General features: G+C 31.6%; 1 protein-coding gene across 1 annotated transcript; it reads right to left on the reverse strand.

Annotated features, from left to right (window-relative positions):
• Positions 1-726: 726 nt before the first annotated feature.
• LOC133203115 (uncharacterized) lies at positions 727-6,839 on the reverse strand. Its single transcript, XM_061338963.1, has 6 exons — positions 6,581-6,839; positions 4,007-4,261; positions 2,842-3,008; positions 2,476-2,604; positions 2,166-2,306; positions 727-741 (listed from the first exon to the last, which is right to left on the reverse strand). Exons 1-6 carry the CDS (start codon positions 6,837-6,839, stop codon positions 727-729), a joined length of 966 nt encoding a protein of 321 aa, XP_061194947.1.
• Between the last annotated feature and the right edge of the window lie 10,770 nt (positions 6,840-17,609).

Here is a 17,609-nt window from a genome sequence, read left to right on the forward strand (position 1 = left end):
ACATGTAGGTAAGAATGCCAGATTGGCAGACTATACGTTCAATTTATTCCAAAATTACTTTAATTCAACGTAAGACAATCTACCGAGCATCAATAATGTTTTAAAGATGTAGCCGTGAAACTAATTAAAGAATCGTATACAGAAGGTTGAATCTGATTGGCCAAAATTTTTATGTTTATTCATAATCGAAAGGTCGCTCTGACGTGACCCTTAATGGGATGTTGTTAGATGTTTGAGAAGCGGTAGCGGATTCAGAAGATCTAATTTTAATTCGATTGTTAAAATCCACTCCTGCATTCATACCTCTTATGACTTAAAAAAGCGGTATGCATTTGTTTGAAAAAATCAAAAATCTTCCATTTTATTTAATCATATCAATAACATTGGTGGTACTAAAAGATGTAGATGTTTGCTGTAATTTAAGCATCATTTTCGACTTCGCTGGGCTAAAACTGAATTCATTATTTTCTTCAATCTAAAAATTTTGCTAAAAACGTTAAGTTATCGTAAAACCTGGATATTTTCTTTTGATACAAGCTGTTCACTCCTTTTTAAAATTAAAGCGGTTTTATTTTAAAACGGATTTGAATACAAATATGGATGTTCTAAGGATTTTTGAACTAAAAAGATGGGCAAACAAGGCGAGCAAAATGAAGTGAGAAAGTAAAAAATCAAATCGCAAAGATAACAAAATTCTCTATGATATTTCATCTAACATAACGTATACTATACGTACAATCTCTGCAATGTAAAAAAAAAATCTCACAAAGATTAAATTACTCGTCTATGAACAAGCATGCTTACATCAAAGAATGGAGAAACGATCATTTCTCCATACAATAAAACATTTTTTTAATGAGTGGGTCCTCACTCCTTTTTTTTGAAATTTTATTTTCAATCTTTGCCTACATGTATATTTATACATTTTATAGCCAATAAAAGCATGGAGCAAACACTCACTATACCTTAAAAATACACCTTCATGACCAAATATTCATAACTTTCATAACGAGAAATATGTGAAGTCCATTTAGTCAAGGTTATATCACAAATAGCATTTAAATGTCATAGTTTGTCATAAGCTATGTACGCAGCGGAGGTGTAAACGTGTTGGTATCGAAGAAAAATGATTTTTATTGCTTATGTTTGAGCCCCAAGAATGCCAATTATTTTCTTTATAATAATAGAACGATTTCTGCCGACAAGATTTTTTAAAGAAAAGTTTTGTTTGTCATGATTTCATCAACTTCAATAATAGGAACTTTATTCTTAGTACTAAATTCATAAATATATGATTTTTAAACATATGAAGTTAGAGGCGTTTTGCATGCCTTGTTCGCTTATCTCCTTTCAAAATGTGGAAGTTACATAATCAATGTTTGTTATCTCAATATTTTAATAAAAATGCACATTCAATAGAGCGAAATCTATACAAATGACTTGAGAATGAACTACTGTATACAGGGTTATTTTCGCCCCGTGTTATTTTCGCCCTATCACACTTGCAAACAATTTTGCCCCGTTTTAATTTCGCCCAGTCACAGTTTCGTTTAGGAAATTATACTTTTTTCTTTGAATTCGCCCCGTCTTAAATTCGCCCACTTGTGTCAAGGGCGAAAGGGGCGAAAATAAAACGGGGGCGAACATTTCCCTGTATACAGTATCAAGGTGAAGTTAAATAAAGTTATAAGTTTAAGTTGATGAAATTAAATTCAATCGCAAGAATTTTGCTGTACATCAGCATTGAAGAAAAAATGAGAAATCATATGAAGCGCAAATTCTTAAATCATACTTCATTATAAAATTAGATATCTGATAATGGTCTCTATACTTATTTATATACAGGATTCACCCAGGAATGTGAAGAAGGGCAAACAAATTATAAAAAAAATAAGAAATGAAGAAGTCTTCTGTAAATTTCTTTAAAATTAACGGATCTTGGCGTCCTGGCCTGCACCTCATCATTCGCAAAGAAAGTTTCCAGTGCATCCCAACATTTACATATGTGTCAATTAATTTTTCTATAATATTTGAAACATAAAGTAAATGAATAATTTATGAAAGGAAAAGTTAATAAGGATTGACAAATGGATAAAGGAATTTGGTATATATAATTATCTATTTTACATACATTTTAAACAGGTAAGTTATAAAATATAATATACCATTTTGGCATTGAAGTCCCTCAAATCCAATTTGACATCCGCCCACGCATTCCCCAGTCGTTCGGTTACATCTATTTCGTACCCCACAGTTGTGATTGCAATCCTGTTCACAGTTATTTCCAAACTTTCCATCTGAACACTCTGTTATTATGAAATTAGAAATAATGTGATTTTTAAATATGATTATCTTGCATAATGTTTTTCTGCTCATATAATTTACTGTGGTCAATAATACACAAAAAATGCCGACTAAAATTTAAAATTGGATGTTTAAATGTTTCCTGATAAAAAGAAACATAACCTATGTTACAAAGATTCCCTTTATATCCAGCATCACAGCCTCGAAGACATGAACCGTTGATGTGATGACATTGTTTATTATAGAGACAAGCTCCACATAACTGTCCACAATCCTGTCCGTATCTGCCACCCTGACATGCTAGTGAATACATCAAACAAACATGGTTACAGCAAACATTGTTAAAAGAATACTCGAAGGAATATGTATATATTTAAAATGTGTTATTTAGCCACCCCAAAGCATTTGCATGACTAGGAAACAAATGAAATTTTAGTACACAAATATAAATGTAAATTGTAAATCGATTTGTAAATTATAAAATGTAAAACCCTAAAAAAGGCACTTAGATAAAATATAAACATTTGTTGCCCTTACACTCCAACAAACATAGCAATTTTTTATCGATATATTACTTTGTTCACATTGGAACCCCTGATACCCTGGTTCACACCAAGAACACTCTCCAGTCTCTATGTGACAATAACGACAGTTGTCAGGACAGGGGGAAGAGCAGATACGTCCGTAGTATCCAGTTGTGCAACCTTTAAACAATGAAAAATGATAATTTTGAGTGATAAAGAAAACAAAATACACATAAATTCCTTTCCTAGAAACCGATAATTAATGTATGGTAAAAATACATCGATGTACCTCTTCAATATTCATACTTCATATATAGTTATACAATGTATGTGTAAGAACATCAGCTTATTTTAAGGAATATTTCTTTTCTTCCATTTAATTATTTGGAAGTATTCTATATATGACTTTTTTACGACAAAATCAATTTATGATTTTTTTTTATACTCGGGATATATATCAAATGCATTTTAAAATTTCGAAGCTTTGGGCAGTCTGAACTTAGCTGGAAGATCTTCATTTTTAAAGAAAACACGTATTTGGTATATGGACGTATTTCATGCGTAAACTAATAGAAGAGTAATATATATGAAATATGGAATGTGATTTTCTGACGGTAGCTTTATTATTTAGATCTACGATGTAATCATTTATCTATTCAAAATAACCATTTTTTATATTTATAACACAAATTTCTTCTCAATGTATGCGTTTTATTTTCAGGATATATAGATGATATTACATGGAGCATATGTATGAACAAATAATGATTGGGAGCAAATATTGTAGATGAATGCGTTTTAAGTATATCTTTGATTTTAGTCACTGAGATGACAATGGAACCCCTATAATAGTGATATTGTAAACCACTGTAAAGCGACAAAAATACTCATACACTTTTAAAGAAGAAGAAAAAGAAATAAAAAAAAATCTTTCAATTAAATATTTGATTAATTTTATCTGCCATGCTTTTAAAATCATTCTGAGAATTTAACATATTTTAGAATATTCCAAACTAAAAAAGACAAGATTTACCGGTAAAAAAAAAATCACATTGTGCATTTCGTGGAAACATACCCCCTCTCTCAAAATAAAAATGCAATAAATCTTTGTAAACAGAAAAAAATAAGACTTCTTAACTTAAGAAAAAAAATTAAAAAAAGATTTAAGGCCTTCATACCATAAACCTCCACCTCACATAGTTCATTATGTGCGTAGTCGGAAAATTCATCTGTATACGTAACATTTGGAAGTCTTTCATTATAGTAGATGACGTATTGACCATGTACAGTGCAGGTTATATTGGCGACAGCAGGAATTGTAGATTTGTTATAAATTGTATCTTGAAAACATAAGTAACCATCTCGTGGGCTTGTTGTATTCGATACAAAAACGTAAAACCCCAGAAATCTTTCTGTGTAGCCATTCGATGCATCTGGAATTTCAAAACATCTGATTGAGATTTTTTTCGGGGTTTCTTTACTCTTTGAATTTCTTTTTGATTTTGAAAAAAAAATGTATTTCAATAGCCTTACAATATTAAACATTAAAACATTTTTATTCCATGCGTCTTGTAAGCATACCTATGCTTTAAGAATCAGCCGAATAAATATTTTAAAATCGTCTCATATGAAGAAAATTGATGATTAATTTGGATACATAATTCAGGCCTTTCAACAACCACGAGGGTTCGTTGTAAAAAACGATAACTCATTACCGGAACTTGTTTACAGCAGGTGCGAGTTGACTACATTTTTGAAGTTCGTCAATTTCTAGCAATGCCTTCGTACTTCTTCACTGTCAATGATGACTTGTGGTTTAAACATTCAGCACAAATGTTACATGAATTTGTCGCATACTTACTGACATTATATAGAATTTTATGAGCAAAATTTTCATTAAAAATCTAAAGTGAAATATATACTACCAATCTTAATTTTAACCAGATTAAATTTGTATATTCTTGTATTTGTATCTTCTTGCTTCGTATAATTATTCATAGTATTTATTTATAGAAAGCTATATCATTATAGAGGAAGCACAACACAAAGATATGACTGTATATATTCTTCTTCATCAGAACAACTGTCAAAGAAAGTTCTGAATATGAATGAAATCAATCCACATTCACTTTGATCTTGTTATTCCAGGTTTTTTGTTCATTTGTTGTTTAACGTCCCATTCGAGAACCTCTCACTCATATGGATAAGCCACCACTTGCCGGTAGAAGGCTGCAAATTTAGACCTATACTCGGCACTCAGTGCCATTGAGCAATGAGGGATCTTTTCTGCGACACATGACCTCGGTTAATACGGTTTCATCCGAAGAACCGGTCTGTAGAGGATTTGTACCGGCTACGTAAGGATTAACTCCTTACTCCGCGACTCTACAGCAAACGCACTAACCACTGCGCCACGCTGGCGACTGTAACATGCATTCCAGGTAGAGTGAAGACAATCACATTGTTTTGTTCAAACCTTTTGTATACACAACAATACAAGAACCCTTTTTATGTATGCACCAATAACAGGATTTAAGCAGCCTATTTTCTATTCCTGTACACGATAACTCGTACATCAGCTATTTGTTGATTTTTTTTTTCAGACTTGAGGTACCTTTCCTTAAAACAGAGTATCATACAAATCAATTAATGATGATGTAATTTCTTAATGCTTTAATTCAAGGTCTAGAATATTCTAAGAAGTTCTATATATCATTTTTTTTTACCGCAGGTGCAACTTGAAAAATAAGCTGAAAGGCCTACATAATGGTTTTAGTTATCAAACAATTTGAAACCCAATAATCATTTTTTTCCCAAGAGAACTTTTTGTTTTACATGTAATTTCTGAGTTAGCAATAATAATAAAAAAAGAAAAATTAGAAGAAAACAAGATGTGTTAGTGAAACACTGATGCCTCCGTATGGCAGCTTATGGCATATGTTAAAGTTTCTCAAATGCAAGTCAAAATCCAGGCCAAAAGATAAAAAATGTTGGTACCCAAAGAAAGGTCTTGTCTCGTGTAATATACCTGTGAAATTTGAAAGCCCTAACTGCAACTGTTCAAAAGTTATGGCGAAGGTTAACGTTTTTTAAAAGTAAGTGAAACGTCAAGCCCTAGCTGCAACCATTCAAAAGTTATGACCAAAGTTAAAGTTTTTTCAAAAGTAGGTCAAACTCCTTTGTCAAGGTCAAAAGGTCAAAGTGGTCGGTATCCAAAGGAAGGTCTTGTCACAAGGATTACATATATGAAGTATGAAAGCCCTAGCACCAACCATCCAAAAGTTATGGCCAAAGTTAATGTTTTTCAACATTAGGTCAAAGTTCTAGGTCAAGGTCAAAAGGTCAAAGTGGTTGGTATGCAAAGGAAGGTCTTGTCACAAGGATTACATATGTGAAGTATGAAAGCCGTAGCTCCAACCGTTCAAAAATTATTGCCAAGGTTAAAGTTTTCAAAAAGTGGGTCAAACTCCAAGGTCAAGGTCAAAAGGTCAAATATGATGGTACCCTAAGAAAGGTCTTGTCACAAGAAATACACACGTGAAATATGAAAGTCATAGCTCCAACCAACCAAAAGTTATGGGCAAGGTTAATGTTGACAACAGACAGACAGACAAACAGACGAACAGACAGAAGGACAAAAACAATATACCCCCGGAATCTTTCTATCCGGGGGCATAAAAAAAGAAATAAATCTTAATTATAATTGATAATTTAGAAACATTTTTACATAATTTTGTCGAAAATGAACTTACTCCACACACTATTATCTGTTCTGTAATAAATCCTGATATCATGAATGCTGTAGATTGATGTCAGGTTTACCCACCAGGTGGCAGTTCTCTGACGGTCAGCAGATACACAACACTGTCCACCCCAAGCACTGAGGTCAGATTTCAGTCCATCTACGGCATTGTTTGCGTGGAATGTCTTGTTTGAAATGTACGGTTTTGATTGCCAAGCTGGTTTATTGAAAGCCACATTCACTAAAAAGAACCATATTATTTCTTTCATGTTGTGTTTTAACAATTTCATAACAAACACTATGTTTTAAAATAAATTTCATGATGAACAGAAGATCCATTTCTTGACAATTTTATTATTTCGAATAAAATCATGTAATGATATGAACTAGAGTGGAAAACATATTATGTTTTATTTCAATATAATCCTAAAGAAATGCAGCATATTTTATTGTGTATATATGCAAAATATACTCCCAAGTACAAAGCCTTTACGCGTATTTTATTCTTTTCGACAATATTTTATTGCGGTATCGAGGAAATAACCCTCCCATTCTTGTTCTAGTTGCACTCAAAAAAAAGTTCACATTTTAATTACATTTCCAAGCAAATACTGAGAATAAGAAATTAAAATGAAACTTCAACTTTTTCCCATTTGCAAATTATTTTCTGTTATTAGAGCATTAAAGACCTTATAATTTATTACTTTGAAGCTTCACTATATGGTGATAATGATGATGGTATATAAATATGACTTGAGTAGCCATGTTGTTCTTGAGGAATATTAAATATAAACTCCCTTATATATTTTACCAAGTAAAATTTTGGCCTTCTCTTGGGGCTTACCCTAGGTCATGTTTTGTACTAATTTGAAGTTTCATTACATAGGTATGTATTTATGCTTATATGACATGTCTATTACACTACTGACAACAATGGTGTTTTTCTGTCACACCTAGTTTAGATTAAAAGGAGTTATATGGGGGGGGGGGGGGGGGGGGCATAGCTTTTTATGAAGGTTAATTCACACAATAATTAAAATTATACTGTAAGAGTAAGAAAACCTTTCTTTATTTCGAAAATTGGGTAGACACTATCTGTAACACAAAAAATGACCAGACTAATGATTTCGACGATTCTTATCAAACAGATAGATGTCAACTTATATGTTTGTATGGTATGCATGAATGATAAGATTTGCACCGTTCTCCATAAAATAGACTAGCAACATTTAACATTTCTCATTACCGTTTGATCCACAAACACTTTCCCGTAAATTATGCAGAAGGATATAAAAAATATACGCTCATCTAGGACTTAAGGTCACCTGCTCATTCTGCTATCAAACCTGTTTACTCCCCTACAAAATATAGTGCATTGAAACCGCAAAGTGAAATTTGAACAAATCGTTCTACTGGGATGCCTTTACAAATGTAATACAATAAACAGAAAATGCATTTCTTTCAAGAATTATCATTTGATGTTAGGAAAGATACAATAGGTGGTAAAGCAAGCAACATTGACTATTATATTTTAAGATATATAAGTTCTTTGGTAATGAAGTACGTTAGGTGATCCGTGGCCTCCCTGTGGATAAACCACGTACGCGACAATATTAAAGTTACACACTAGCAAACCCCTGGTGTTCTTATTTTTTTTCAAAGTGATCACTATAGTAAATCGAAGTTTTCAAAGTGATCACTATAGTGTCAAAGTGATCACTATAGTAAATCAAAGTTTTCAAAGTGATCACTATAGTAAATCGAAGTTTTCAAAGTGATCACTATAGTGTCAAAGTGATCACTATAGTAAATCAAAGTGTTCAAAGTGATCACTATAGTGTCATAGTAATCACTATAGTAAATCAACGTTTTCAAAGTTATCACTTTAGTAAATCAAAGTTTTCACCATAGTTAATCAAAGTTTTCATAGTGAACACTATAGTAAATCAAAGTTTTTATAGTTATCACTTTAGTGAATCAAAGTGTCAAAGTAATCACCATAGTGAATCAAAGCGTCAAAGTTATCACTATAGTAAATTAAAGTTTTCATAGTGTCAAAGTTATCACTATAGTTTTCTATAGTAAACTATAGTCAGCTATAGTATTTTTTGTTAGGGACTGTACAATATAAGGAGAGCTCTGGTTTTCATAATAATGTACAAGGTAAGGTCACCTCTGGTGCCCCCAACGATGCACAATATTAGGTGACATTTAGTCTCCGTATGCAACTTAATTTGAAATCAGGTATCAGTAAAGATGTACAATTTAGAGTAAACTCTCGTCTCCGTATTTATATTCAACTTTATGTGTCCTTTGATCTCCCAAATGAGGTAAAAAAGTTGTATCAGAAACCGGTGGTTATCTTATCTGGTCTCCAAAATGGTGTCCATTGGTAACTGTTTTGGATACTTTTGTCTCCTTGGTAAAATACCATATTAGATGACATCTGGTCTCCATATTGATATGATACATTATTACTAGTATATCATTCCGAATGCAAACGTGTGTTTACTTATATGCATTTGATCCCATCTCTGGAATTTAGATATCTGTTTTTTATTCCCTGTTCCCAAATTTCCCTTGTTAATTAGATTTTTGAGATCGATCCCTGTTTGGTATCTTAACCTTTTTCATACGTTTGTAGTTGAACATCAGTTGTATAATTGAGCACACGGCGGGTATGGCCGGTTGGCGGGTGACTTGGTGCCTGGTCCCGCCTCTGATGGTTTTAGGAGGTCCTTGTTTGCTCTGTTTCAAATTTGTATTGTTTATTTATGGAATATGAAATTGATAACTGTTCGTTATCTTCACATTTCATTATCTGTGATATGACATAAAAGAATAAAAGTTGTAATCTGTGTTTATGTAAGGAAAAAAGAAACCATAGAGTGAGATAATTTTTTTTTTAAAATTTTCAATGCTTATTTTCATACGTGTTGCCTTTGTTTTTGAGATGTCTTTTAGTTTAGCATGGTCCAGTCTCTTAAATGACTGATGATATTGAACGAATAAAGAAAAAAAATAAAAACAAAACCGGCTCATTTTCCCATGTGCATTTTCTAACAAAATTACAAATGATCGGCTGCTCCAGCGGCTGATATTAATATTGTTTGAAAAAATTAAGCAGTTAAACATCTGTTAAGATAGTAACCTTATTAACATTAAATTCTAATGGAAAAATTGTTAATTAATCAATTTTATTTATGAATCAGATCTACGAAATTGTGTAATGCCAGGCTAGGATACTTGAAAAATGATTGAAGGGACACAAGAAAGGAATTTTCATTGTTTTATATAGTTGAGAATATACTGGCAAAATAATTGAGGTTGAGGGTATGTTCCGACACAGCTTCTTATAGGCCTTATCATTAACAACTTGTCATCTTGTGTTTAATGGTAAAATCATTACTTTCACACCTGTGCTAATCTATTTGAAAGTAGAAAGATGTAGAGTTATTGATATGATTGCATTCGAAGAGTAAGATTTTAAACCTCTGTTAAATAAAATTTAATTAAAATAAAACGTGATCTGCAGTCTGAAGAGTTCATACAATATTTTATTACTACGCAAAATGACGAAGTATTTGCGGGTGACTCGAGGTCCTAGCTGAGCGTACGTTTTATCCTCCTGCGTAAATTATAGAAATTTATACTTACATTACATCATCCTTTTTTTACGAGTACAAAGTACGGTTGAAAGTATCAATAAAATTTTGTCTTACTAGTGAAATAGATTCTATATCAAACATCAAAGGATAGGTTTTTTCTGTCCATAACATCTTCTTGCACCTGTCTTTTCGTCGTAGATTGTGATATCATAGCTGAGACGTTGTGAGACGACATAACTAAGCGATTGTGAAAATGAAATTTTTAACATGGATTCTAACAGCAATATTGAAGAAACTTTTCGGTACGTGTCGGGATGGTTATTAAATTTATATAAGTATCTCCTGGTAGTACTTTCTTTGTAACATTCTTGATAAAGCGGAGGAAAAATCAAGAGTTAACGTAATGGAAACTCACACTTTATACTCTAAAAAAGAATAGAAATTACCTTATTTATAATATAAAAGAGGACATAGAGATTCTAATTCTCATTGAGAAAAAAAGGAGAAAAACTTTCTATTCAACTTAAAAGTTAATTGTATATGAAAGTCCAAATCGGCTTTCAAGTTCTATTGTGTTTTAAATTATATATACCCCTAATCACAAATACAGGTAGTTGTGACTTAATATGAACTGGTAAAAAGTAAAAGTTCACCCGAATAATAATAATTGATATCACATATAAAGGAAGCTTTTCTGAAGATGAAAAGGGGGAAGTGTAGCAGAATTAATGGTTTACAATAAATGAAAAAAAATAATGTCCTCCTTAGTTAAAAATATTCAAATCAGTTTTTTTTATATTGAAATAGGGAAATTAAGGTTTGGTTACATGAGCATTTTTAGCTCACCTGAGCCATAGGCTCAAGTGAGCTTTTCTGATCAAAATTTGTCCGTTGTCTGTCGTCGTTGTCGTTGTTGTTGTTGTAAACTTTTCACATTTTCATCTTCTTCTCAACAACCACTGGGTCAAATTCAACCAAACTTGCCACAATGCATCCTTGGGGAAAGGGGATTCAAGTTTATTCAAATGAAGGGCCACGCCCTCTTTCAAAGGGAGATAATTAGGAATTAGTGAAAAAATAATGGCATCATTTAAAATCTTCTTCTCAAGAACCAGTGGGCCAGGAAAGATAAATCTTATGTGGAAACATCCTCAGGTAGTGTAGATTCATGTTTGTTCAAATCGTGACCCCCGGGGGGTAGGGTGGGGCCACAATGGGGGATCCAAGCTTTACATAGAAATATATAGGAAAATACCTTTAAAAATCTTCTTCTTAAGAACAGTAAAGCCATGATTGGTCATATTTTTATGGAAGCATCCTCAGGCAGTTTAGATTCAAGTTTCTTCAAATCATGACCCCCGAAGGTAGGGTGGGGCCACAATGGGGGATCAAAGTTTTACATAGATATATATAGGAAAATATCTCTAAAAATCTTCTTCTTAAGAACAGCAAAGCCATGATTGGTCATATTTTTATGGAAGCATCCTCAGGTAGTGAAGATTCAAATTTGTTCAAATCATAGCCCCGGGGGTAGGGTGGGGCCACAATGAGGGATCAAAATTTTACATAGAAATATATAGGAAAATATCTCTAAAATCTTCTTCTTAAAAACAGTAAAGCCATGATTGGTCATATTTATATGGAAGCATCCTCGGGTAGTTAAGATTCAAATTTGCTCAAATAATAACCCCCGGAGGTAGGGTGGGGCCACAATTGGGGATCCAAGTTTTACATAGAAATATATAGAAAAATATCGTTAAAAATCTTCTTCTTAAGAACAATAAAGCCATGATTGGTCATATTTATATGGAAGCATCTTCAGATAGTGAAGATTCAAGTTTGTTCAAATCATTACCCCGGGGATAGGTTGGGGCCACAATGGGTGATCAAAGTTTACAGAGGAATATATAGGAAAAAGTCTTTTTCTCAAGAACAGAAAAGCCATGATTAGTCAAATGGATATGGAGGCATCTTTGGGTAGTGTAGAATGAAAATTATTCAAATGAGGGCCCCCCGGGGGTAGGGTGGGGCCACAATGGGGGATCAAATTTTTACAAATGAATATATGGGGTAAAAATCTGCTGCTCAAGAACAACAAAGCCATTTGTTATATTGATATGAAAGCATCATCAGGTAGTTTAAAATTCAACATCCCCCTCCTTGTAAACTTTTCAATACTGTACCGATTTTTGCTTTTTTTCCTAGCCAATGTGCTCGGGTGAGCGATGTGGCCCATGGGCCTCTTGTTTCTGAATTATTTTAAAACTTTAATTTGAAAGGGAAATTTCTTTCTATTTCCATCTACACTGTATTAATTAAATCACCAGACCAAAGAAGAAACCCCGAGAATAATTGTACAGAAGCCTATTTAAATTAAAAGAGTTTCCGAACGGCTGCGTCTACTGTTAACGACAACAAACCCGTTGGGGAAATCCCGACAATACAAGCAACAAAAAAAGTAGGTTAAAGTAAAAACCCGGGAAGACCTGCAAATATACTAAAAATTGTAAATACAAGGGCTATCAAAATGATTGAAATGAAACGGACTTAACCTTACTGAGGTAGACTCATATACTCAAAATTAGCTCAATATCTGCAAACGGTTGGAAGAAAAGTGAGGAAAACCTGTTAAAATTCTAAACTTATCGTTGTCGATATTCTACCCCAAAATGGAAAACAATAAGAGAAAAGTGATGGACAAGGGCGAGTCTTTGTCATTGAAAAGGAAACAGCTATGTTTTCTAAAATAATACTTTTGGTGGTAACATAACCGTAGCAAAATGATACTTAAATCGAGAAGAGAGATATTTTTCTATAAGTGTACATCAATACTAGCAGCATAAGGAGCTATTAAAACAACTTGAATTTTTGAAAAATTTTTGTGTTGAAAAAAAAAGAAAAGAAAAATGTTCATTGTTCTTTTAACGTATCCAGATATCGTTAAGAATATTTTTTTTTGCAAACGATATACATCTTTTTCACAAAAAAAAAAACCCACAAAAAATCTATGGAAAGGCACTGTCATGTTTTCAGGACTATAACAGCGGGGATAAAAATCAAAATATCCACATTACATATCGACTGTCAATTTTTTTTCCCGACAGTTTGCCGAAAGTATTTCTTGCAGCATACGTTATTTTGCTTTTATAATACATTTATATATCTATATGTATTACAATGTGTTCAACACAACAATACCCTCCCCCCCCCCCAAAAAAAAAAAAATGCTATTTCAAAATATGATGCACTTGTTTATTAAACATTTAAATACATTTTGTGGTATCTTTTTAGCATTATGTAATCGTTAAAAGAAAAAAAAAACTCTCGTGAGAACATCTTCAAATCTTTTTAACATTAATAAATATTTTAAAAATAAAAATTGAAATTAAAAGCCTACCAAGTCCCTTTACAAATCCTAATGCAGTAATCAAAGCAAATATCATCATACTTTTACACGTTATCGCCATAATGTACCTGAAAATCTACGTGATTTGAACTTTCTTTTACATGGTCGACCGTAACAAAGCCGGAAATATATATCTGCTCTTAAATTCACTTGGGTATTTATTTTAATCTATTGTTCCTTTTGAAATTCATTATCTTTTTCAAATCAAAATTATTAAAAGGGGGAAATAATTGTTACATCCTTATAATAAATTCTAAATTCTGTTTCATTCCAATGCAAACCTCAAATGGAGTGCGCATGATCGACGATGAAGTAGGAAACAATAAGTCGAAAATATGTGTCATTATATGTCAACATCACTTAAAAGTTAAGGAGACCTCAGGAAGAATTGCTTTTCTGTAGCTTATATTTTCGTCATGAATAAGGACTATTTTATTAAATTAAGATCCAATTTAGTAACAGATATCAATATCTTTACCCAAAGTTGGTATTTTCCCATTTGTTCATGTCTTTGCATACCTAGTTTCAAAACTGCTACATTGTTCATTGTTTTGAGGTAACAACGATTGAAAAAGTGAATAAAATAATTATTCATCATTACAATTGTGTAAAAGTCAAATTCCACATGCAACATTCACGGTCCTAGGACAGTTTGGAAGAATCTGTATATGGTACAACTATCGAGCCGATTATTTTCATTATTCTCAAAACGGTCTTGCTAATTGCGAAACATACATCCTAGCGTTGGCACTAGTACTGACGTTGTCGATTGAAATTTAACTTTCCACAAGTTCTGAAAACAATGAATGTAATCTACTTTTTCTCTCGTTTTCACTCTGTATCCAAAAAAAAAAATTGTTTCATTTACATGCAAACCCAATATCCATTCAACATAAAAAACATATTTCAATTGCAAGCCTCATAACCAGAGTATTTAAAAAAATGAAGTAGCAAACAACTTAATGATTGTACATGTACAAGCTTATTAAATATATTTTCTTATAGTCATTTACGTACATGTAATATTGTGTAGTCAGGGGAAATAGCTTTCTTTTAATTTCTCCACGAATAAAAACCTTAAATCCAAGAATCAATCATTAACTGGTTCCGATGTATAGCTGAACTTTATATTCTTTTAGTGAACCCAAATGGCTGTCCATTGCTTTGATGTCGAAAAATATCAGAAAAGAAAGGTACACTAATTAATTTTTACCAGTCTGTTAATAATTTCCAGTCTGTTAATAATTACCAGTATGTTAATAATTAACAGTATGTTAATATTTACCAGTGTGTTAATAATTACCAGTATGTTAATAATAACCATTATGTTAAAAGTTACCAATCTGTTAATATTTACCAATCTGTTGATAATTATCAGTATGTTTATAATTACCAATATGTTAATAGATACCAGTATGTTAATGATTATCAGTATAAAAAGAGAATTCAACCGAGAGGACCAATTTGTCAGTCTTAAGAATTTCAGCAGAACTCTGTCAGCTGAAGAAGAAAAGATTCCACACCCGAAATAAATATATAATGAACGGTTATTTTTTACGTCAATTTGAAAAGAAATAAACATACTTCTTTGATTTTAATACATTTTCATAAAAACAAGTTGAAATTCAGTCCGAGTGTATTATTCTACGACTTGCAAATGTATGAAACCAATGTCCTTTTAAGGTAAACATCATTTGAACATGTCATAAGATAAATTCAGAACATTACCAATTATATTTATGCAGTTAGAGGGAAGATAGCTTGTGGAATTTTGAAACGAATTTTCCTTACACTATTACATGTATACATTTAAAGATGACACCGTTATCTTATTATACATTATTCAGTAATTGTAATCATGATTTATCTGTAGTCGATTACAATTCTTCAGGTTATCAGAAGAATTAATAATTAGAAAAAAACTTTATTCATGTGATTTATCTGATTTATAAAAAAAGAAAGAAATGCCTTTGATCCTGATTTTTCGTTTTAAATCTAAAAAAAAAATTCTTTTTGATAAAATTATTTCCATGAACCACTTATTACTGTCTATTCATAAAAAATCTATGAATTATCCGCTCATTAATTTTATGCAATATATTTTTAGATTAAAATCAGTATAATATGCACCTACATGTAATTCATCTGTGTCGTAATTAAAATTGCGATTCAGAATACTCTTGGTTTATTACTGCATATACATGTATCAAAGAGTTAAGTTCCATATTCCAAGCTCTGGCTCTTTTCAATTTGTACACAGAACTACTGTAGAAAAACACATTTTCTTGGGGATAAAATTTCGTTGAATTTTCATCTTAAAAGATTTCGTGGGCATTAAATTTCGTTGTTTTGAAAGTAACTTTTTTCAATATATTGTCTTATAAAAAATTCGTGTGGGATTTAATTTCGTTGATATAATTGTTTACAACGATATAAACGAAATTTTATCCTAAATGAATATTTGTGCAATTTGTGCTGTACTTATTTCCTTACAAGTATTTATGCAATTACATTTGAAAACCAAATAATCACTAACGTAATCACTGACTTAAAAAACAACAAGATCAAGTTATTAGGTTCCATTACTAGCTGAAATCCTAAGAAATACACTGTATATTCTCACTCATCACCACTGTATTCTAAAAATAGGTGTATTTCAGTCACCATGTATCATTTATACAGAAGAGATTAAATATAATTTTAAAGGTAATTAAAGTAGGTTTTCTCAATTTACATAACCATATGTACAGGAAATTACCGAGGTGAAGTAGTATATTTCCATGGTCACATATTGATCAACTTTCACTTGGATGAAGAGCGCAGTTATCAGTGATATAATCTAGAAACTAATCTTAACGAGGTTCGCTCCTGAGCTTTCGAGCAGATTTATATCTTAACCTATAATTCAAAAATTCTGCATAAAGTTTTAATTCTTACAATAATTTTGGATTCTACAATGCCAATTAAACTATATTCAGTTAAAACTCCATTATTAAATTCCATACCAAAAGCATTAAGTGAGGAACTATATTTTGTGGCGGAATGTTTTTTAGAAGAAAATGATCATTTTTTTTCTCTTTCGAAGTATTTAAAGTATGTTAAGTTTGGATTCCTATTCTTACATGCAGTCTGCACACAGAGTTATTTTGTGCAGTGAACTGTTTTATACTGGTCCTAAATTATATATTAAATAAACTGTCATGAATTATATCATCATATATGATAAATATAGCAAATAAATTGTGAAAATCAAGAAAAAAATATCCATATTTTAAGCTGAAAATTAGCACTATTTTAGTAATATCTAAAAATTAACATCACAGACCCCCACTTTTTATTTTATTTTCTGAATATATAAGATACTTTTAACCATTCTTCTTAAATTCAGTAAACTGTCATTACTTTCAAATGATATTTTTGCTTGTTAAATTTTTAATGCCAGAAAAATGAAATTTTTTGAGTGCAAAAAGGTCAAATGATTGAACATGCGGAGTAATTTGAAAAAAAAAAAAATCGTTGTCACGAATTTTAATGAGTCTATTCAAGATGAAATAAGACTGTGTTTGTTCCCATAATTTATTTGAATAAAAAATATTGGAGGACAAACTTTAAAAATTGATTTATGTGTATGACACATTAACAGTGCAAAAAGGTCAAACTAAATGCTCTATAGCGCCAAAAGACGCGCATTGACCCCCATTTTTTTGTTTTGATTTTTAATTAAGCTATGTGTATAAATTATCAAAATATACTTGAAAAAAAATTCTCATTATTTTTTATGGCAGGATCCAGCCTCCTTAAATACACCAGGAAGTTTAAATAGGTAATTTGAACTGCTGATAGTTGATCGTAGGCAACGCAGGAAACAAACATCGTCCATTAAAGAAAAAAGATCATTTTTAAAATCCTTTGCGAGCATAGTTGCTTATACAAATTACCATTGTTCGTGCACGTTGCCAGCAGCCCATATACTTACACTTTCGACTAAGTTTTTACTTTCACAAATTATTAAAGAAATACATATT

This window comes from Saccostrea echinata, unplaced genomic scaffold (assembly GCF_033153115.1).
Source record: "Saccostrea echinata isolate AGI-Se365-2 ecotype Australia unplaced genomic scaffold, CSIRO_AGI_Sech_v1 ptg000048l, whole genome shotgun sequence".
Lineage (NCBI taxonomy): Eukaryota > Metazoa > Mollusca > Bivalvia > Ostreida > Ostreidae > Saccostrea > Saccostrea echinata.